The sequence below is a fragment of the Oikopleura dioica genome, chromosome 1, assembly GCF_907165135.1.
Source record: "Oikopleura dioica chromosome 1, OKI2018_I68_1.0, whole genome shotgun sequence".
Taxonomy (NCBI): Eukaryota; Metazoa; Chordata; class Appendicularia; order Copelata; family Oikopleuridae; genus Oikopleura; species Oikopleura dioica.
The window spans coordinates 9,947,389-9,969,209 of NC_137291.1; the positions used below are offsets into that span (position 1 = coordinate 9,947,389).

At 42.9% G+C, this 21,821-nt stretch overlaps 5 protein-coding genes and 1 long non-coding RNA gene across 6 annotated transcripts; 3 read left to right on the top strand and 3 right to left on the bottom strand.

The window, feature by feature from the left end:
• Positions 1 to 6,722: 6,722 nt before the first annotated feature.
• LOC145704998 (uncharacterized) lies at positions 6,723 to 7,339 on the bottom strand. Its single transcript, XR_014134539.1, has 3 exons — positions 7,168 to 7,339; positions 7,056 to 7,125; positions 6,723 to 7,013 (listed from the first exon to the last, which is right to left on the bottom strand). It is a non-coding gene; the product is annotated as an uncharacterized LOC145704998 (long non-coding RNA).
• Positions 7,340 to 7,659: 320 nt separating this feature from the next.
• On the bottom strand, positions 7,660 to 12,803 carry LOC145712347 (uncharacterized). Its single transcript, XM_081790035.1, has 4 exons — positions 12,665 to 12,803; positions 10,168 to 12,585; positions 8,292 to 10,100; positions 7,660 to 8,212 (listed from the first exon to the last, which is right to left on the bottom strand). Exons 2-4 carry the CDS (start codon positions 12,361 to 12,363, stop codon positions 7,730 to 7,732), a joined length of 4,488 nt encoding a protein of 1,495 aa, XP_081646161.1. The 5' UTR covers positions 12,364 to 12,585; positions 12,665 to 12,803; the 3' UTR covers positions 7,660 to 7,729.
• Positions 12,804 to 13,652: 849 nt separating this feature from the next.
• Positions 13,653 to 14,583, top strand: LOC145712053 (uncharacterized). The gene is made up of 5 exons (XM_081789740.1): positions 13,653 to 13,814; positions 13,871 to 13,973; positions 14,111 to 14,179; positions 14,223 to 14,346; positions 14,457 to 14,583. Exons 1-5 carry the CDS (start codon positions 13,653 to 13,655, stop codon positions 14,581 to 14,583), a joined length of 585 nt encoding a protein of 194 aa, XP_081645866.1.
• A 677-nt stretch (positions 14,584 to 15,260) lies between these two features.
• On the top strand, positions 15,261 to 16,504 carry LOC145712054 (uncharacterized). Its single transcript, XM_081789741.1, has 6 exons — positions 15,261 to 15,391; positions 15,467 to 15,550; positions 15,647 to 15,735; positions 15,788 to 16,029; positions 16,073 to 16,367; positions 16,412 to 16,504. The coding sequence occupies exons 4-6, from the start codon at positions 15,899 to 15,901 to the stop codon at positions 16,502 to 16,504; spliced, it is 519 nt and encodes a 172-aa protein (XP_081645867.1). The 5' UTR covers positions 15,261 to 15,391; positions 15,467 to 15,550; positions 15,647 to 15,735; positions 15,788 to 15,898.
• Positions 16,505 to 18,010: 1,506 nt separating this feature from the next.
• On the bottom strand, positions 18,011 to 20,127 carry LOC145701790 (tryptase-like). The gene is made up of 4 exons (XM_081779009.1): positions 18,959 to 20,127; positions 18,387 to 18,912; positions 18,298 to 18,340; positions 18,011 to 18,244 (listed from the first exon to the last, which is right to left on the bottom strand). Exons 1-4 carry the CDS (start codon positions 19,287 to 19,289, stop codon positions 18,092 to 18,094), a joined length of 1,053 nt encoding a protein of 350 aa, XP_081635135.1. The 5' UTR covers positions 19,290 to 20,127; the 3' UTR covers positions 18,011 to 18,091.
• Positions 20,128 to 20,451: 324 nt separating this feature from the next.
• On the top strand, positions 20,452 to 21,814 carry LOC145712055 (uncharacterized). The gene is made up of 5 exons (XM_081789743.1): positions 20,452 to 20,466; positions 20,536 to 20,916; positions 20,955 to 21,185; positions 21,228 to 21,374; positions 21,419 to 21,814. The coding sequence occupies exons 1-5, from the start codon at positions 20,452 to 20,454 to the stop codon at positions 21,812 to 21,814; spliced, it is 1,170 nt and encodes a 389-aa protein (XP_081645869.1).
• The last annotated feature ends 7 nt before the right edge of the window (positions 21,815 to 21,821 follow it).

Sequence of the window (21,821 nt, forward strand, 5' to 3'; positions counted from 1 at the left end):
TTTATGGTTTATGATCTTGCTGGTAATTATATTCTCGGATTTTTATTTCGCCATTGTCTAGGGCAGATTTACGGCCGTAAAATGTTGCATTTAAAGGCAAGATTTAAGATATCCTATCTTTCGGATCGATGGAGAAAAGAGATTCAAGTAGAAAGGTGTTAAAAAGAGACTAGCAGATTTTATACTTGAAAATTATGAACATTTATATTTCTGAATGACCATCATTTAGATTTTCTCACGCAAAAAGCTCAAGATGCGGCAAATCATGAATTACGGCAAGGAGTTTTTCCGGCTATGCATCCCTTGCCGCAATTGACACTTTGACGAAATTCAATGATAGATTTTACGTCTACCGATTTATGTCTAGCTAGCTTCATTTACCTATTTTGAGATCAACAAGAAATCCAGTCCGGCTTATCATCACTGCCATATCTTCTGACTCCTGTTCTTCCAAATTATCCTCGTCCTCAATCTTCTTCGATTCCCTCTTGTTCGAGTCGTGGAACTCTTCTTTGAACCCCGTAATTTTGTCTTTGTATTCTAGTAGCTCAGGCGCGAGCTTCAAAAGGGAGCAATAAAAATATTCGATTGTATCTGTTTTTCTTTATTTATTTCTGAATGGGTAGCTAGATGATCTGGTGAGGGAGACGCTAAGTAAACCGTGTCTTGGTCTCTGGCCTTGGTTTGGCTCTTTTTCGGTTGACTGGCGCTTTATTTACAGTTACTCATCTATAACAGGCCGCTATAAATTGTTCTTAAAATTCAACAATCGGCCAATTTTCAAGATTTTCAATAAAGACCAGAAGAATAGAGCCTCGGATTTAGCCCATTGCTACTCCTCACCCACCGTGTCCGATTTTTTCAAGGCCATTATTATACAAAACCATCGCGAAAAATTGCGCCCTAGAAAATTTGATGCGACTCAAAATAGAGCTCCTTTGTCTCGGTAAAATCCTCGGAAGACGGGGATCTCACGGAAAACTGCTTTCTCGACGGAATATTACGCTGCTTTCATTCGTATAAGTACAGTTGCTTTCACACGATTTTCAAGTGTCTTGTAGATTGAGGAAGATAGAAAGTTTTCCTTACCCTGCTTCAACAGATTCACTTCCTCTGAATCAAATGATGAAAATTATGACAGATCTACCCACAATATTCTAAAAACTAGCCACTTATTCCCGCCAATGTCAAATGTTTCAGTCTAGCCGAACAAAACGTTCCCACGTCATTATTATGTGCCCATCTTTCAGAGTCATGAGGCCATGAAAGCGCCGAAAAAGTTTAAATCCTCCCCAGAAACCGTAAAAATATTTTATAGCCTCAACATATAAGACCTGGGTGGATCGTTTCAGACACACGTTAAATTGAGATCTACCGTTTTTTTGACTTCTTTTTTTTTTTAAATGAATCGATATTTAAATCTCATTCCATGCTTTCCGAACTCGTCTTGTGACTGAAATCAAATAAATGAAAATACAGTAATAAACAAAATTCCTATATTTTTACTATCGATTGTGTATTCGAAAAAAAGAGAAAGAAGGATTCAAGAGTAAAATCGCAAATCAAGATCTCAATCTTGATCTCCTAATTTCCCCTCTTAGATCTTCCCATTTTACAAATAGCTGTTTACGTTACAGTCATTTTTACTAGAAGTTTTATGATAGTTGCTTGGATCCGCTTGATCAGACCAAAGAAGACGCGAAGCCGCCCGTTTTTCCGCTCTGGTCTTTCCAGAGCTCGGGCGAGGAGACCCGCCGCCGCGCGATGTCTAATGACCCCCCAATAAAGAGAGAAGATTGTGGCACTTTAATTAATTGCAGTTTCCGATGCTAAGGTGCTCGTAAAAACGGCCACCATTCCCATCCATTTCAATAAGAACGCTCTTTCATCATAATACAGGAATTTCAACTGATGAAGTGCATATTTACCGATTCAAAAGGGAAATTAATCGTATCTGCTTCCGAAGATTTCGCTCTTGAATCACTGAGAATTTGAATATAAAAAATATTTTATATTAAATTTGAAGCATCTATTTCTTGTCCACGTGAGAAAGCGGGCAGTGCTTATTCCATTTTGAAAGAAAAATTACCAGTACTGCTCATTATTAATCAGGTACTTGCTGGGCTTGAAAGAAACCAGAGTTTTTCCTTGAAGCCCAACTCAGTCTGAATATTTAACACGCAAATTCTCAAATGCACTGACCGCACTACTCACTATCTATTTTCGAAGCACTGCTCAATTTCAATGGTATTATGGCAAACTACTTGTAGAGTCTTGATATTTTTTCACTGCGTTTTTGCATTTCGGCCTGATATACTGGTAGAGAAGGGAAACTATTCCAACTTTCACGTCGTCATCGATGAGGATGTCAAAGTCGATACATGTATGCTTATTTAGTCATTAATTCTTAGGAAATTTTTTTTCTAGCGTTTTACAATTCGCTGAAACAGTTCACCCAGCAATTCGCTACGGCTCTGTATGAAAGCACAGACAGGCAAATTCGCCTAACAGAGATCTTCCTGGAATATCCAAAGCAAAATCCACCGACTGAATTTCTCGACCCTAAGGTTACCCAGCTACCTGACCGATATCTCGTGCCGATTAGAATTGTCGATTCTGAGCGAGAAATTTGCGAAGCAAAGAAACCCACTCCCTGCGAAATTCCCGGCGACCAAATTATTATTTCGGAGAAATTTATTCGAAACTATAAGATCACCGAGCTAAAAACAGAAGATGGCGCAAAGAATTATCATCAATGGAGGATGATTAAGATTCTGCAAGAATGGGCGAAGTTTAAATGGGGAGTTTTTGACGAGCGCCCGATTTATAATAAAACTTCATACTTTGACAGATTTTACGAAGAGAAAAACACACAATGTACTGAATCAAATCCAACGATTATGTACTCCTCTAATGAGGTTTATTTTCCAAGTCGTAAGAAGAACACCGTCTCATTTTGTACGGACGAAGATCACGTGTCCATAGCGCCAACTTCCCAGAATATGTTCTGCGATCGTAAATCAACTTGGCAAATCCTCAAGAACCAACCCGATTTTGCACAAAAGCTCGACGATGATCAGCTGAAAAAGCTGACGATCCAACCAGTCATCAGAGCTTCAAGAAAAATCGTCATTGTTTTCAATGCAATGCCTTTGAATGGAGATTCTGGCGAAATTTTTGCACAAATTTTGAGTTTTATTCGGGTGCTTATTTTTATCGCTAAGAATGATGACTTCAGAATTGGACTTATTGCTATGAGAGGCGATGGATTGAAGTCGTGGCCTAGCGGAAGATATACCGATCTTCAGGTAGAGATTAATTATTCTTCTGGATGACTTTCTTTTGATAGAAAATTGACGAGCGCAAGATGCAAGAGATTCATGAATGGCTGCCGCTTGAAGTCGCTCCCTATTCATCGAAGTCCGACATTCTACTTGAAAATGCAACTAACGATGCTATTGACCAAATCACTTCCTCGTTCGACGATACAATAAGAAATGAAGACACGCGCGGCGAGGTGATCATTCTGGACCACGCAGAGCCTGGCGTTCGCTTTTCCTCCGTGATGAGTGCAATTGAGCCGATGGTGGTGAACGGATTGATTCAAATACATAGAGTCGTCTTCGGAAGTGGGAAAAGACTGGGCGACGATTGGTATACCAACATGGTCCAACTTTCAGGCGGGAAAGAGCTTGTTCTTCCGACGAAGCGAAGTATCAAAGAAAACAAGATTTCAGCGCTAGAATTTGCCGTCGATCTGGCAAATGATAAGTCTCGTAGCGCGATGAACATCCCCTTCATCTCCAATGAAGGGCAGAAATACAAATTCTCTCTATCGACACCCAGATCGGTCTATTTAGTCGTTGGCTTCTCTCTCAAAGATTCCGATGGTTTCGTCAGATCGATGCCGAGGGAAGAACTTATGAATGCATTTACAATCATGCGAGAACGACTCATTACGCAAATCATTATTCGGAACGATGTTGGATGGGAAAGAATGCTTCTCCATGAACCAAGTGAAATCTTCGCTGGATACGTTACCAAAGAGTTTCAGCTAGAAATTGGTGACTACGAAGTTGACGTTTCTAAATCCGCATTATACCTGGAAAACAATTTTATTGAACGTCTTCTAGTGGATTGTAAGATCATTGCCAAATCATCATCATCGGATCCAGTGGTCAAGCTGATCACCCATCGTTTATCTGACAATCGAGTCTTCATGACCGCATCATTCGCGAATATCCAGCCACTAAAGGTCGTTGCAGAGATTTTTTCCAATCAAGTCAATGCGTCCTATCTATATCGAGAAGAAATACAGCTCCTCGACGATGGAAAAATCTCTGATTTGTATAAAAACGATACCTGGTTCACGGCAACTGCTGAGCCCTTCCCCTGTCCGAATGTTATCCAGCGTCCATCAAGATACGGACTCGAGATAAAGTGTACAACAGGACTGATAATAAAGCTGACGGCAGAATCAGAGAACGAAAAGATAGAAAAGCACAGTACTCTTTCTTTACAAGACGTGAAGCCTGACTGTAAAGGATTTGTAATTGAAAGACAATGCTTACAATTCACAAAACAGCGGATGAAGTTTGCTTATCCAGGGGCAAAATGTGGCTATGGCAGATATTTAACATACAATGAAGCTTTTCGACTCCCATCAACTGCATTTGGAGCCAATGGAAATAGAATATGGCTTGAGAAAGAAGGAAGTCAATGCTTTATTCTCAGCTCAAATGAACCAAGAAAAGCTGACTGCGACGAAATCGCCGATGGTTTCTATTGTGTAACACCACTTTCATCTAGTTTCGCTCTTGGTCACGTGCGAGGAGTTCGAGTACAAGAGAACGAAGACGAATATCAAGTATCTTGGGAGCACTCGGAGGATGCGACTACAAGAATGAGCTACAAGATTTTGCATGTTTATTCACAAGATTTCGCTGACACAAGAAAGCGGGTCAATTTTTTTCCTTTGACGCAAGTTCAGGCCACTTTTTGATCCGCTTGTAGTATTCTAGTGAAGACAAGATTAAACAAGGTGGAAATCAAGAAAACGAACGATGAAATGATCTGCCCGCCGCATGCACCACTCAATATTCTTTTTGACCTCGAAGAAATCGACTATAATCATGTGATTGACATCAAAACGCACCTTCTATTATTCCGCGAAAAATATTTCAATGCTCAAGAAAGAAACAACATCCTCCGAGTTCGACAACGGTCGCTTCTAGCTGATGATGAACCTAATGATCTGCAGTTTCATTTTCACATCGATTCCATTCCCAAAAAGGATATTTACAGGAGAAATTTTCTGGTTCAGCTAAAGCTTGGCGAAAAATCAACGAAATACACAGAGGAAGAAGTTTTTAGCAGAAAAGGAATTCAGTTTTCTGGTTCAACAGAAATAACGCTGAATGTTTCGTTCGAACAAAGATCGAAGAACAACTTTGTCGTGAAAAATTTCGAAGAAAATCACAAAGGACTTATTCATTTCATATGCTCTTTGGTCAACACAAGTACCTGGCACATAGCGATCCAAGCTGAAGATCACAACAATAATGTCTCCCCGTATTCCCTCGGTCATTTCATAGAGATGGATCTTTTGAAGGTTGAAATTCCATCTGAAGAGCAACTCACTCACCTCGACGTGAAACCCGGAAGAGGAGGATTCAAACAAATTGTTGCTGTTCTCGTTAATTTCACGACAACGACTGTTGGCATTGCAATTATTGGGTCTCTTAGTGGACTTTTGTTTTTAATAGGATGCATCAAGTGCATAAGATTTTGCTGTTGCACTGCTCCCAAGGTATAAACTACTAATTTTTGATAGAGAATGCGAAATTATTTTTAGAATAAGAAGCCAGGAAAGCAATCAGAAATGTCCAAAGACTCCGAAGAATCAGCAAGTGGCTCTGACAGAAGATCACATAAATTTGTAGCCAGTAAAAGAGAAGTGTCAGCAAAAGCGCGAAAGGCTCATTCTAAGAAGAACAAATTTGTAGAAAAGATGGAGACCCTGACTGAAACCGTTCGAAACAATTCCACAATCTCCAAGTTTCGTGCAGCAGCCCGTAAGGAACACAAAAGATGGCGCATATTAATAATTTTTTTATAGAACGAAACATCAATCATAATGCCATCAAGCGACTGATAAGTGCTAAGGCGGAGGCTAGAAACAAGTTCAAAGGAGCCTTTTCAAATGTGCGAATTAATAATTTGTAAGTGTTAATTATTGTTAATGAGAAAGCGGTATTTTAACGGCCAATATAAAATGACCTATTTTTAGCGCGCAAAGTTTTACTAGCAAACTCAGACGATCAAAATCAAGGGCAGATTTCAAGTCGGCGACGGAGAAACTTGGCATCGTTGCAAAGTGGGAAAAGCTAGGCGTGATGCAGACAAATCAGCGAAAGCGTCGGGAGAAACGCGAAGCCAGGGAAGAAAAACGACGGAAGAAAGAAGAACGGGACAGAAAGAAAAAGGAAGAAAAGGATAGATCGAATAGAAGGAATCGCCATCTCCCGAATAATGTCGTTATGCCGATGGATTCAGCATTTTACGAAAACGAGATTGATTCTATTGGGAAAATCCCAAATTTGGATAATATGATTATGGATGAATACGGAAATATCTTCGAATCGAAGCCGGGAGTTTCTTATTATGAAGACGAATTTGGAAATATTTACGAGCAAGAAGTTAAAGTAAAAATCCAAGCTAAACAAGCTTATTTAATTTATATTCAGATCGTCCCAGATGATCCACAAAAATCAGCGAGAAAGGAGGCATTAAAATCAACAGCTTCAGGGAAATCAAGAGGAAAAAGAAGAAAAAAGCGTCGCAAACATCATCATTAAAATGAATCTCTTGTATCTTTTGTATTTTTGCCATCAACAGCATATATAAAATGTGAATAAACTCATAAAAGATTTTTTATACACGCAGTTGATTTTTGCAGCGTAGAAAAGAGTATTAGTCGAACATCTTCATGTCAGCTCGGTTCAAGATGGCCTCTTCAATTATTTTTAGATAAAAATAGTTTGAATATAAATTACCAATGTTTCTTGCGTTTTGTCGTGCCTGATCCTTGAGATCCATAACGTGGCTTCCGGTATCTCGCATTTCCTATATGGAGTTTAATTTTTTGCAAAATTAAAAAGAATGAACCTTCTGGAGGAGGGAAAGCTGCTTGTAAGTAGAAGCGGCCTTCTGTCCGCAGATGTTGGATTCCTTTCGCATTCTAAGATCGGACTCGAACTGCTCGTCCATCTTTTTGATTATTCGCTCTCGCTCAGCCAAAGTAATGGTCATCTTCGGTGTCTATCTGATTTCTTTTAAAAAAGAAGAATTCAACTCAATTAGTTCAACTGAGGCACAAAAAAGGGATCGAGGGAAAGGGAGACAATCAGCTGTTAGAATAAGAGACAGGAAGAATCAGCTGTACTTGTGTTGAAATGAAACCACTTTGAGGGATAAGGCACGAAGTAACACGGTTGCAAAGGCGTTGATTTATAACCTGTCGATGGATGGGCTCATTTACAGGAAGTCACCTGCGATCGACTAAGGTGTCAAGGACGAAAACATAATTTTTGCTATATTCTTGCTTTTTCCTGCTTTTTTCTTGAGATAAATTCATAAGTATTATGATGGAATTTATTGTTTTTCCGAGTTTTCAGAATATATACTTGTGATAGTGGCAAATAATTACGATGGTATACATTTAAGTTGTTTAAGCTTCGCAGACGGCCTGGACGGGCTTGGCATCCCAGTAGTGCCAGTTGACACCGAGTTGTCGCCAGGTTCGCTCAAGGTATTGTCCACCGAAGGCGTTGTCAAGAGCGTTACACTCATCAACGAAGGTCTCTTCGAAGGCGAATTCAGCGGACTCGGCAATGGTGTTGACGGTGGTTCGACCAGCGTTGTTGAATTCCTGGACGGTGCCTTCTGGGAAAGTACCATCTCGGAAGAACTGACCGAAAGTCTGTCGCATGACTTGCTTGAGGTTCTGGATCTCAGCAGTGGCGAGCCATTCGTCGGTCTTCTTCTGGTCATCAGTGTACTGTCCTTCGAGTCGTGGGACAACGAAGTTCTGGTTGTACATGAAGTGAGCTTCAGTGCAGTGGCAAGTCTTGGTGAAGACTCCGTTCTCGTCTGGGGCGCAGTTTCGGGCATTGAATTGGGTAATGTAGATTGGACCGAAGTCATCATCACCCTAAAATTATTTGTTAAAATAACGTCAAGAAAATTTTAAATATGAGTTTAATCAACAATTTAAAAATGAATCAACTTACTCGAAGGGCATCAAGAGCAGCTCGGGTGTTGCAAGTCCATCCGTAAGAAGTAAGGAATCGATCGTACTGGACGTTGCACTCCTTGGTCTCACCATCATCAGCGCATCCGAAAACTTCCTTGACACCATCGGCTTCAGGGCCAAAGATCTCTTCGAGGATTCGGTCAGAAAAGTTGGATGGAACAACGAAGCCCTTGGCTTCAGCGGCTTCGACAGCTTCGATTTCTCTCCAGAGGAACTTGTTCTTGTGGGTGAAGAAAGAGAGATGGTTGAATTCCCATTGGTCGTGATCGTTGTAAGACCAGGAGATAGGAGTGTGCTTCTTGATCTTCTTGCTGGAGACAAGAGTGAAAAGATCGTCAACGATCATCTTGCCATCGATAACTGGGGCGAATCCGGGTTCGAGAGTGATCTTGGAGGAAGAGTGTCGGGCGGTACCAGCGGCCTTGTTGGCAGCATCTCGGATTTCTTCTCGGGAGTACTGTCGGAGGCAGTCGATGGTGTCACATCCCTGGAATTTGAGGACGAGCTTGGTGGTATCCTCACCGACTTGAGTGCTGACGGCGTTGTTGACACCCATGCACATAACATTGACCTTGTTGTAGAATGGCCAGGACTCTTCGAGGACTGTGTGCCACCAGACTGCTTCACCAGCAGAGGAGGAACCAGAAAGAACGGCTTCAGCTGGGTTACCACCGAAGATTGGAGCGTATTTCTGAGCCCATTTCATAGCACCCTGCTGATCCTGGAGACCGAAGTTGGATCGGTATTTCTGGCCATCTTCAATTTCTGGGAGGAGGAGGTAAGCGAACATACCAAGTCGGTAAGCAACAGAGACAACCATAACGTTCTGTTCAGTGACCATATCGTAAGCGTCATATCGGTTGAAACCGTGGTTTCCTCCGCCACCGTGGAGGTAGTAGACGATTGGAACACCTTCAGAGTTGGCGAGAGCGTCCTTCTTGACAGCGATGTTGACAGTAAGACAATCTTCCTGGGAGATTTCTTGTTGGACACCGTAGCATCGGTGGCAAGCGCACATGTTACCCCATTCAGTAGCGTCAACGGCTTCGTTTTCGTACTTGATGAGGACTGGAGACTTCCATCGGAGAGCACCTTCTGGGGCCTCAGCGTATCGGATACCTCGGCAATCGACAACGTCATCTCGGTCAAGGCAAGTGAACGTGACGCCGAGGTTCGTCTCGACATCGCAAGTTTCACCATTGCAAGAGAAGGATTTGAGCTCAAAGTCAGAAGCTGGGAGTTCGGCGTTGAGGTAATCGAAGTAGGTCTTTTCTTCTTCGACAACAACTTCTTCAGCCTCTTCGGCTTCGAGGAGAGAGGCAGCAAGAACGGCTTTGGCAGCAGCCTTGGCGGCTTCGAGGGCCTGTTTGGCTTCAAGAGCGGCGAGTTCGGCTTCGGCTTCTTCAGAACCACCGAATTGACCCTTGGAGGCACCGGTAATCTGGAATCCATCGGCAACATTGTCCTTGTCAAGAGCTGGACCACCTTGGGAAGTGGCGACAATGTAGTCGTTTTCGACGCAATCGTCATAGTGGAATTGATCAAGAGCTCGGCACTCATCGACGTAGGTCTTCTCCTGAGCCCATTCGTAACCGTTGGCTGGGCTAATGACGTTGTAGGTTTCGTGTTGATCATCATCGATGTCGGACCACTTTTCGATGGTTCCGGCTGGGAACTCACCGGTTCGGAAGTATTCACCCCATGCGGATCGCATTCTGTCGACAAGCCAGACGGACTCCTTGGCGGACATATCGTAGTAAAGTCGACCGAGGTTATCGTCAATGACCTTAATGAATGGCTTAGCTTATTGTTTTTCCTGATGTAGATTTAATTTGAGTAAAAACTGTGCTTACCTTAAGGTTGTAGTCACCATAGACGAATGGACCTTCACCGGTGTGGCAGGTCTTTCGGTAGTCACCGGTAACTGGATCGGGATCACAGTTCTTGGCGGAGAATTGTGTGACGTAAAGGGGACCGAGTTCAGGGAAGTTCTCTGGGTCAGAGAGGGCACCCTTAAGACCCCATCGTGTGTTGCAAACCCAGTTCATTGAGTTGACCCATCGAGAGAAGATGTCGTTGCAGTCCTCACCGTTGTCTTCGCAGAAGAAGTTCTCTTTGATGACGGAAATATCATCGTAGTTGGCGTAGAATCGCTCAATGAGAGTGTTTCCGAATGGGTATGGGACCTTGTGTCCAGTGGAGGCCTTGGCAGCAGAAATGTCTCCAAGTTGATCAGTCATGAACTTGTACATAGAGTTAGCAAAGGCAAGATGGTTGAAGGCCCAGTTATCGTGCTCGGAGTAAGACCAGGCGATGGGAGTGTGTGGTCGAACGTTACCGTCTCGAACGTCAAACATGAGCTGTTGTCGACCGAATCGACCATCGACGACCATACCGAAACCCGGTTCGAGGGTGATCTTGGTTGGATGTCGAGCACCGTAGGCAGCAGCGTCACCAGCGTGAGCAAGATCATCGTGCTCCTGGGCTCGCATGCAAGGAGTGTCAGAGCAGTTGAGCTCGCCGTAGACAACATCTCGGAGCTTGGGGGTGTGGTCGAGTGGGTACTCAGTGTTAAGACCCATGTTCATCATGTTGACTCGCTTGAAGTATGGCCAAGCGCATGGGACGGTAAGGAGACGCCAGACGATTTCGGCACCGGAAGATCGGGCAGAGAAGGAAGCGTTCTCTGGATCAGCACCGAAGATTGGACCGTAGGTCTGGGAGAAGGCCATGGCGGCAACTGGATCCTGGAGACCCCAGTTGGTCTGGAAATTCTGGCCCTGTTCGATCTCTGGGAGTGTGTAGAAACCGAAGATACCGAATCGGTAACCGATGTTGAAGATAGCAACCTGCTCCTTCTTGATCAAGTCAGATGATCGCCATCGGTTGTTACCGTGGTTGAAACCACCACCGTGGACGACGTAGATGATTGGGACGAGTCGGCCTTCTTCAAGAGCATCTCGTGGGACGGAGATGTTGATGTTCAAGCAATCCTCGGAGGTTCCGTCAGCATGATGGTGCTGGGCGCAAGCGTCACCGAAGTCAGAGAAGTCATAGGTCTTTCCTTCGAAGTTGAGCTTGACCAAAGGCTGGGTCCATCGCATCTCGTGGAGTGGTGGAATAGCGTATGGGACACCTCGGAAGTCAACAACACCGTCTCGGTCCTGACCGATGAAGACAGTACCGTCGGAGAGGGTAAGGGTGGCCTGGCCATTCTCGTCGATGCAGAAACCAGTTCGCCTCAAGTTCTCTGGAGCGTGGAGAAGGTTCTCATCAACAAGGTTGCTATCGTAGGTCATTTCTGGAAGACCGTGGTTGGGGAAGTCATTGATCCAATCAATGCATTCGCCAGACTCATCGGGCTGCTGGACGTTGACGTGCTCGGCGCAACCAGTTGGAGTGTAGTTGTAACCCTCAGCATCGGCATCGGAGCAAGTCTCGGTCTGGATCTGGCAATTGTCCTCACCGTTGACGCAAAGTTTGACGTCACAGGTGACCTGAACTTCCTGGGAGTTGACGCTAGCATCGCTAGAGAAGGAGTTGAAGGTGAATCCAGCCTTCTTGGACTGAAGGTATTCGTGGACAGGTCCAGTCTTGGTGACTCCGAGGGCGTTGGAGTAGCAGTTGTCCTTGATGATCTGAGCAGAAACAGCTCGAGCACCACCGAGGTTAACAGAGCAGTCGGAGACGTAGAACTGGACGAGGTCCTGGTCAGCGCTCCATTCAACATCAGCCCAGACACGCGCACCGATGTAAGCGAGACCGTCGATGGGAGAGGTTCGGGACTGGTCGGAGAAAAGGTTGAGGGAAAAGGCGGAGGAGAGATCACCGTGGGCGGAGAGCTCGCCATCGGCGACAGCGCTGACAACGTTGTAATCCTTGCTCGAGACGCTGACGGTGGAGTCGTATGTGCATGAAGCGGAAAGGGAGGCAGATTTGGCGGTGTTGTAAAGCTCAATGTCTCCAACGGAGGCGAACGAGGAGTCACTGTCGACGGTGAGTTCGAGATTGAAGTTGATGTCTCCGTCGGCGTTGGAGGCGGCAGACATACCGCAATCACCCAAGTTGCATTGGACGCAGTATTGGCCATCTTCGAACTTAGCGTTGGGGAAGAGAGGCGGAGTTCTCGTCGATACCGAAGTAGTCGGCAGAGAATTTTACTTCCATCGAGTCAGCAGAGCAGCTGATGGAGGCGCATCCTTCTTTAAGGTTGCAAGTACCGGAAGCTTCATCGAAGCTCCAGCACTCGGAGGAGGGGCATGGGTTGGCAGCTTAATGTTAATTAGAGCTCTGTTGAATGATTCAAGGGGGTGAAATTTTCTCTTGGGGATTTTTTTTCTCTCGACTTACCTGAAGATTTGGCCAAAGCCAAAACACTTGGGAGGACCTTCATTCTGAGGGCCCGGTCTTACCAGAAGACTGATTTTTTGCTCCTCCACCATTGCTTATATAGGACGCTGGAGGCCGTTGGTGGTGCCATCTCAAAGAATTACTAGACCCCAAGATTGTGGTGTATGATGTTTCGGACTCCAGTAGGCAAAAAATAGACAGGGGTCAGCGAAATATCGGATTTTTTGCAGCAGAAGATTTCGCAATCGAGTAATTGAGGTCTCTCATGGACAAATATTGGTTCCATAATGTTGATAAACAAGCGGTTTTCCGGATATTCGTTGACCTAGATAGAGCGCGTACCGAAGAAATGGCTGAAAAGTAGGGCAGGGATCGCCGCGGGCAAGAAAATGGTGAGAGTCGCGAGGTTTGCTTACGATTTCTGTGTGGTGTTCGCTTGAATTTTCTTAGCTGGAAAACTACATCCTAGGTAAAAGTTTGCATACAGTATTAGGTAAGTTTTTGCCAGCATTGAATAATTTCTATTTCAAAAAGACTCTTTTTTAGACACTCGCATAATAATAAAATCTCTGTAAGAAATCGGAGTTTCAAAGGTTTTTCATGAAGTAGGTACAGCACTTGAAGCTAGTAAATAGCGAAGATCAGCAAAGTTCTAAGGTGACTTTTGATGAAGTTAGAAATTTGACGGTAAAACATCAAATTTTTGGCCAAATCGAATAATTTTTAGTCGTAAACAACAATTTAACCCAGTTTTGGCGATGCAAACAACGGACCTGTCTAATTTCTTGATTTGTTTCGTCCTAATCAAGTCGCGCTGCATGTCGCGTTTGGCCCACGTGAATGCGATAAAGCCCGTTTTCCCGGACTCCAGTCGGTTTTTTCTCCGTGTGACCCACAAAGAGTCGTCATGCTTTCCTGCTGGGTCAATTAGCCGTATTAGCTCGGTTTCTTGGACGTTCTCCAGGATGAAGATTCTTATAGAAAAAGCATGAGAAACACGATAAAACATTTTATTTATATATTTTCTATCGGAGCATTACTAACAGCTACTGGAGGATCAGTAACGCTAGAATGCCCAGGAGAGCTATCAGAGGGTCAGCGAGTTGTCTGGCTGCAAAACGGACTCGAAATAACGGATGGTATTGGCAAAGTAAACCCAAGAAACAAGGATTGAAACAGATTGATTGAGCAAGAATCTAAATAAAGTCTTCATCCAAAAATAGCACAGGCGAGCTGGTCTTATCCTCTGATGAAACCACAATCAAAGTCGACGAGTTTAGCTGCGAAACCAAAACGAACAAGCGACCAGGTAAGCAAATAACAAATTGCAATCATAAATCGAGCCACGTGCTGTGGCATGTTTGAAAATTTTCACATGATGCTCGCCCTCGTGGTACCTAAGAGTCTTAGAGTACTAGACAGAAACAAGAACTAACGAGTTTAAAGTGATACACCACCATCGAACGGCGAACATCGAGCCCACGCTTCAGCTAGAAGTGGAGGAAGCAACGCCAGGTATGGAAACTAGGACTGCTGCTGTCTAATTTTAACCCCCTAGAGCTCGATTATGAAACGCAGGACTACAACATTGCCAATTGTATTCTCAATTCCTCTTCTCTCGACGATGCCGACTCCTTGAACTACTCGATTGAAAGTTCATCCTTTTTACAGCTTGAATCTAGGTACTTGAGTACAGGAGAACAGAAACTAGTTACGTAATACCTCGGTAACGCGGGCGCTAAAATTTAGACACGCCGGAATTAGACTTGCAGTTTAAAATTTCTGTATTCAGATGGAAGCTGGCGAATAACAGAAACAAAGATGGATCAAAAACTCAGAAAATCATGATATTTGCAAAACCATCCTTCAATCAAATGTTCGCAAACGTTACCTGTCAGGCAGGGTCACTACACAGTTGAACCAGGTCTTCGGTTCGCCATCGGTTGACCCAGAAAAACAGGCAATCGTAAAGGGTGAAGAAATAAGTTCCAGCAAATTGATAAAGATGGCGATGCCACCGACGATTGAAATGGAAATCAGTGCTAACAAGCTTCTGTGTACCTCCAGTCTTGATTTTTTAAATAGACTTCTTCCGATAAAACATTAATTTTGCTTTCTTGCTTTTTCCGTGAGCGTTTTCGGAACTGCTTATTATGAAATCAAACAGACGTTGCCCAACGAGCTCGTTCCTTCGAATAAAAATCTTCTGAAAAGAGGCTATCCTGATTCAACACTAGTCTATTTCGATGCAAACGGTACCGAGCTATCTAACGAGTCCGACTCTAATTCTGGCGTCAATATCACCACTTCTGGCACGTATGAATGCTCTGGTCTGTAATTTATTAAAACAAATTTGTGATTGCTTGTTTTCAGCATTCAATGCGGTTGGAATGGATTCAAAGGCGATTAAAATCTCATCCGGTGGCCTTGGTTTAACAAAAGAAAATGTCCACGTGATGAAGCCTACAAAGAAACTGATCTTGGAAGCATCCAGCGTTTTCGACTATCCATTACAGGTGAAAGAACTCATTAATAATCAAAGTATCAAAGTGAAATTCGAGGTTAACTGGCGACATAATCTTGATTATCTTCCGCGAACACTGCATCAAGAAGAAATTGAACTTTTGCCAGATGGAAGAGTTAAGACGACGTCTAAACTTCGAGTCTCATCTGACGATAATTTGACGCTGAAAGAAGGAGGGCTGTACGAGGCTGAGTTCATTATCGGTAAAGTTACCGTCTATTTTTCACATTTCTGTTTTTGAACAGCTCAAAAAGGATAGTTCATGGTGTCTATTTTAGGCTTGAATGGATCGCACTACATCTCAAACCAGCGATTTGATGTCAAAGTCGAGGTTCCACCGAAAAGGGAAAATATCAAAATCGGTAAGTAAAACCGGTGAGTCAAACCGATTTCGAAATAGCTCTTGGTCTTTTTTTCTCCGGCAAAAAACAGACAGAGAATCGCAATTTAAAATTTAGAAGCGAGCCCGTCAGTCGGTCAAATCGCTCGAGGCGAAAACGTGAAAGTCTCTTGTCGATATGAATTTGACGAGGATCATCTGATTCAGGTAGCGGATCAACAGTACCAAGAAATTCTTTATTATCGGTTTGTACATCTAGCCATCAACACACCTAAACGATGGAGAAGAAGATCTTGTCATTGAAAAACTGGAAAGCCCGGTTGAAATTACTTGTTTGGCGAAGAATACAGCAGGAAAAGCATCAGCCAAGATGATTCTCATCCCAAACTCTCCACCAGAAATCACGTCTCTTGACTTTGATACAAACAAGAATATTGTTTGCAATGCAACTGGCTTTCCAGAGCCAACAGTAACGATTCAACTTCCAAATGGAACATCAAGGTTGTTAATTATTTCTTTCATCAAGTACCTAGGCAGTTTATAGAAACGAAAACACTATCGCTAAGTCCAAAACATCAAGCGGAATTTATCGCTGCACCGCTTCGAACCTGCTTGGACAAGCATCCGTCATTCGTCAAATTGATCCCTTCGACGCTGCCGCCATAGCACTTGTCGTCTCCGCTACTGCAGCCTTTGTTCTATTAATTGTGCTTCTGTCACATAAGCTTTCTCCGATCAAAATGCCCGGCGCGAGGTGCGGTACGATGGACATTCCACAGGAACATCGTCCGAGCGAAAGTTACAGGCAGCGTCGGAGCGCTGAACCCATCGCTCATCAAGTACCTATTGCTGAATAACTTCATTTCCACATTTCCGAATTCAGATTCCTCAGAAATACATCATCAGCAGCAGCTCGTCAGGCTCGTCCGATCCAGACTCACCCCAAGTTGTCGTTCTTCAACCACCATCATTCTGATTAATCTACGAGCTTCTGTAAATAACCAAATAAAGAATATTCGAGTTCAGAATATAATTTGCCCGGGACAAGACTCGAGACTTGATCAAAATGAGCTGTCACAGAAGCTAGTGTTTGATAAAGTGCTCCCGACGGGGCCTTGGGCACGCGCCACATTGTGTGCCTGGTTTTGAAATCAAGATTGCCTAATTAGCAAGAAAGCTTTATCAAAATGCGGCAGAGGGGCAAACCTCGACTGGGGAGCGCCATCAGGCCCGTTTTTTATGTTTCTCATTTTGGGCCATCATCTCGCTCTTTCTCAGCGCTAATTATCCAAAAATACAAGATTGCTACCACCGATTCTTCCCTTACGATTGTTCCCAGGACAAAGCCACTCAGTGACGAAAAGAGAGCAAGAAAGACGGAGAAGCTGGCGAAGGTCCTTGAGAAGATAAAGAGATTGCTAGAATTAGTGAATGAGAAGATCAAAGAGAGAAATTGCGTGAAGAAATTCAAGAATCCATGTCTTGCGAAGAAAATGCCCTCGGATCGCTCCCGGGTTGTCATGCACTGCGGTGAAGTTTTTAAACACTGATTTTGATTAAGAGCCAATTATAATTATATAAATCAAGATTTTCATTTGAGCCTCTTCCTTGATTGCAAAAAATGATCTTAGACAGTATAAATCATGGGTGTTTTGATGCTCGATTGGATATAAAAATATGGCAGTGAATTGTTGACTATATTCGGCTCTCGTCAGATTGCAGTAAATTCGAGTGACCGCAAAGGTTGAGCTCAATTTGCAGCGTCGGCAACATGCTGAAATCATGTCTTCACCGCACTTACAGTGGCATTTTTGTGCTAAGTGGAGTCACATTCACGTTCCTTTTACCTTTAGGAAGGCTTGAGAGATAATAACGGGAAAAGAAAGAGAGTTGAAGAGGCTGTTCAAGTGCCCTTTTGATAAAAATAAATAAGTAAATCAGACTCCATAGGCCTTTGGAACATCCTCGAATAGGAACCAAGCGGTTAATTACCAGCAACAAGTAGCCATTAATAATTTATTCTACCGGACCTTTTCTTGAACCAATTATTCTAGCCAAAAGCTCAAAAACATAAGTATAAGTTTAAGAATTAAGAGATTTAAACATTTCTCAAGCTGATAAAAGTCAGAAAAGTAGACATGACTTCGAATTTTCTTCTGGCTTCCATGCAAGGTTTGAACTTTTGAAAATTCTAGAGACGATTCCCTTTCTTTAGTTTTTGGGCCGGTTTTCCTTGCAGGAGGAATTCTTATGCTGGTTTACGGAATGTGCGGAACGCCGCAGTACAAGATGAAAGTTTGGATTTCGGAGTTCAATCGACTTACAGGTACAAATAGGAAATGTTTCTCCGGGTACAGAGTTTTTCAGAGAAAGAAAAAGACTCGGAGGAAGACGAAGAAGAATCCGACTGTGATCAAGACCTTGAAAACCCTGCCAGTTTGCACTCGACGCGTTTCTAAGGCGCCCGAGAGCGTCCCTATTCTTTGCTCTCTGTTTATTTACTTCTGTAGATATAGACTTTACTTATAAATAATAGAAATAATAGCATACAAATTAAAGGAGACTAGCTTGAATCGCAGCAGCCGGCTGTTGTCGCGATGATCCAATCAAGATAATAGGCCACGTTAGTATAGACAGCAGGCTGAACATCGGAGATAATGGTATTGCAACTTGTGCCGCCAACGGAGGTGATGCCGAAAATCGTCCATGTTTTGTCCTAGATACGTAGAAGTGAGTAAAATCTGGCTTATTGTTAGTCATGAAACATACCTTGCTGGTGGTGTAACTTGAATATGAAAGCGAATCTTTTGCCCTAAAATGTTCCATATTGAAATTTTGAAATATTTTGATTAACTTACCTATATCCAAGAACAGGTCCGCCACTATCTCCAACGCAAGTGTCGTGTCCATAACTTCCCCCGCCACAGATAAGGCCTCTTCCACTATCAGGGAATCCATCGACTTTTCTTCTGCAGCTATTTTCATCGACGATTTGAACTCCTACTTGCTTGAGTTTATGATTGCTAGGTCCTCGATTTTTGGTTATTCCCCAGCCGATCGCCCAGCCAGCTTCGTTTGGATTTGGAACATCGTCACGAGCTGTCGGGAGACAAACCGGCTTGACGTAGTCGTTGATTTCCATCTCGTTCCGAAATTTTACAATGCCAATGTCATGCTTCATCACTCCTTTGCCAACGTATTCGAAGTCGGGATGGGTGATCATGAATTCAATGCCGTCGCCTGTTACCACTTTACGATGCTTGTCGAATTTCTCCGAATCTTCGTCGTTGCCGAAATATCTCCCGAAGAAAAATCGGTAATTTCGAGTGTCAAAGTCCAGTCGACCGACAGGTTTGAGGGTTTGGTCCGCAAAGCAGTGAGCAGCTTAATAATTATAAACTTGTTTGACGAGCAATAAAAAATATTCTACCTGTGAGCACGAATTTCGAGCAGATCATCGTCGCCCCACAGACAAAACTCCTCACTCCCTCCTGCTTTTTCATCATCACCGCCCAGGGATGTCCATACATCGGCGACCAAGATCCTCCAACGATCTTCTTTATTCGCCACGCTTTTTGCTCCCCACATTCTGACGGAAAACACGCCTCTGGTAAAGGGGGTGGTTCCTGCCCGCCATCGCAAGCCTCGTTCATCTCCATATCAACTTTGCAGGATATCGAGCAGAAGATGGTCAAACATGAGGTTTTGAAGATAATTTCGCCTGGGTCGTAAAGTTTTCCTTGGTTGACACAGCAGACCATTGTCGTCGAATTGCTCTCGAGATCTTTATTGGATGAAAATTGGAATTCTTTTTCATGAAAAAATGAATTTTCAAATCCAATCCTGGAATAAGAGGTTTTTCCTTCTTCTGATTGGTTTCGGAATCGGTTTTTGTCGGGACCGTTATTTGAAAGTCATTATGCGAACAAGGAGGACCCACGCATAATTCCGCTTTCTTATCAGGTCCTTTGCAAAAGTTCCTGTTTACCGGTGAGTTGCCATATTTTGTGTAGGCCGTGCACGTTCTTCTCCTTATTTTAACCCCGACTCCGTTGCAATCAGCTGTGCAAACTGAGTCGAGCCAATCTGCCCAGGCATATCCGACGATCAACGGGTTCTTTATCTCCGCTGGTTTTGAAGAAACAATTGAAGAGTAATAATAAGGAGATCTAACGATTGCTTTTGGTCTATTGATCGGATTTTGCGTTGTCGGAGGAACATACGCTGCTGGCTCGTAGCAGGGTGGTCGATCGGAAACAGGAAACCAGCAACATCCCATTTCGACACATGAATCTTCATTTTCTGCATCACAGGCGGTGACATTTCGATGTGGGATGTCACAGTAAGAAGCACATCCCGACTTGACCTGAGGAAGTCTTCTGTAGCACTCTCCTGTTTCTTCGTCAATGCAACAGTGAAGTCTGCCACACATCTCCAAGTTCCTATTCAGCGATCCAGGAAGGCATGATTTTCTCTCCTCTTTATACTGTAACAAACATTCCATTTCACATTTTCTCGCTGTAACTCGAGCATTTTCTGAACCAAGAAAAAGGAGCAAAGAAAAACGCATAAACTTTCTTTTTCTTGTGTGAAAATAGAATTGACTGGAACAGCGAATGGAAAGCGCTGGATATTTTTAGAATTAACACGGCCAGATTGCCTTGTAAATTCATTTCCACCGCGCGGTTCCGTTCCTGGGAACGGTACTGATCTTATTAGCTGCAATAATCTCCGCGCTTGTCCTTTTTTATCACCAGTGAAAAATTTTCACGCGTTTCCTTTTTTATCTTCGAAAAACAATCAGTTTTTGAAAAGGGCCATTATTTTCAATGAATCTGCAAATTTGGTGCAATTTGGGAAAAAAACTTAAAGATAAATAAGTTCATTTTTATTTGCAAATCGATTCATCCGTTCGTGGGAATAATGTGCCGCTATCAAGTATTTGAGAAATGAAATGAATATTGTTTTTATGATGCAGTAAAGGGCAAATGTTAGCCTTCTTCTTAGTCGGCGCTTGAAGTGAGAATAGAAGTTAAATATGAAATGAAAATCTTGATTTTTTTCAGCATCGTCGTCGTTTTCAATGCAGAAACAGTCGAAGGGAATCAAGTTTGTTCCGTTGGATTCACTTGCCAAGAATTTTGCAAAACTAAAGATGGGAAAAATGCTTTCAAGAGATGTGAAAAACGACTAAATAAGACTTACGCTACTTGTATGGCTATATGCTCCTCTGACAGTAACTGCATTGAGGAATGCAAGGAAGAACTAAAAGGGGGCAAGAAATTGTGTCCTTGCTTTTCTGAAGATTTTGAGATGGGGAAGTGTGAAAATGATGAGGCAAAAGAAGAAATTGAAAGACTGAAGCTTGAACATCTTGTCCGAATACTGGTAGAATTCGAACAAAGAACTGAAACTAATATTTTCAGGAATTGGAGGACGAACAAGTTGTACTCGGCGAACGACTTAATTATACTAAAGCGGAGAACGTGGACTTAGCTCGAATCGTCAAAGAGTTGTCGCTAGAAAATGAGAACTTGAAGCTGAAACTTGATGAAAAAGAAACCTTATCAGATGATTCTGATATCTTCGAAGAAAGTGGCGACTGTGAAAATACAGAGTATGTTGTTCAGCTCAATGATCTGGTTGAAATTAATATGGTTTGTCAATCAGAGAATGGCCAGATATCTGATTATATTAAGGAACTCGAAGAAGAACGAGATAAGGCGCTAAAAGAGGTTGAAGAATGCAGAAACAAAAAAACCGAAAACAGCGAAGAATTTATGAAGCTAAGGAAAGAAAGCAAAAGCTGGACAAAGGAAAAGGAAAAATCTGCTGATCTTATTTCTGTGAGAAGAAAATGTATTTGACTGATTTTAATTATTAACTTTAGGATCTAAAAGAGAAGAAAAATAAACTGGAGGAAGAAAAAGACGAGTTGGAAGAAGAAATTTCAACGCTAAAAGATGACATAAAAAAGCTGAAGCGTTCAAACAAGGACCTTCTTGGCGAAGTAGAAGACCTAAAAGATGATGTCCAAGATCTCACTGAAGAGTTAGACGAGTTGAAAAGTGAACGAAAGGAATGTCAAGTCGGAAATGTCGAATCCGCATCAAACAGCGAAGATTACATTTCCGATGATGACTGGTATTTTGATTCTTCTAGTTCAAGTTCAGAAAGTTCCTCTGACAGTAAGGATAGCCCTGTTAGCTACAGTTTTGGTAGTGCAAAAATGAACAACTGCCAGTTTTCACTTTTGCTCTTTTTCGTTTTCTTTCTTGTTCAATAAAAATAAA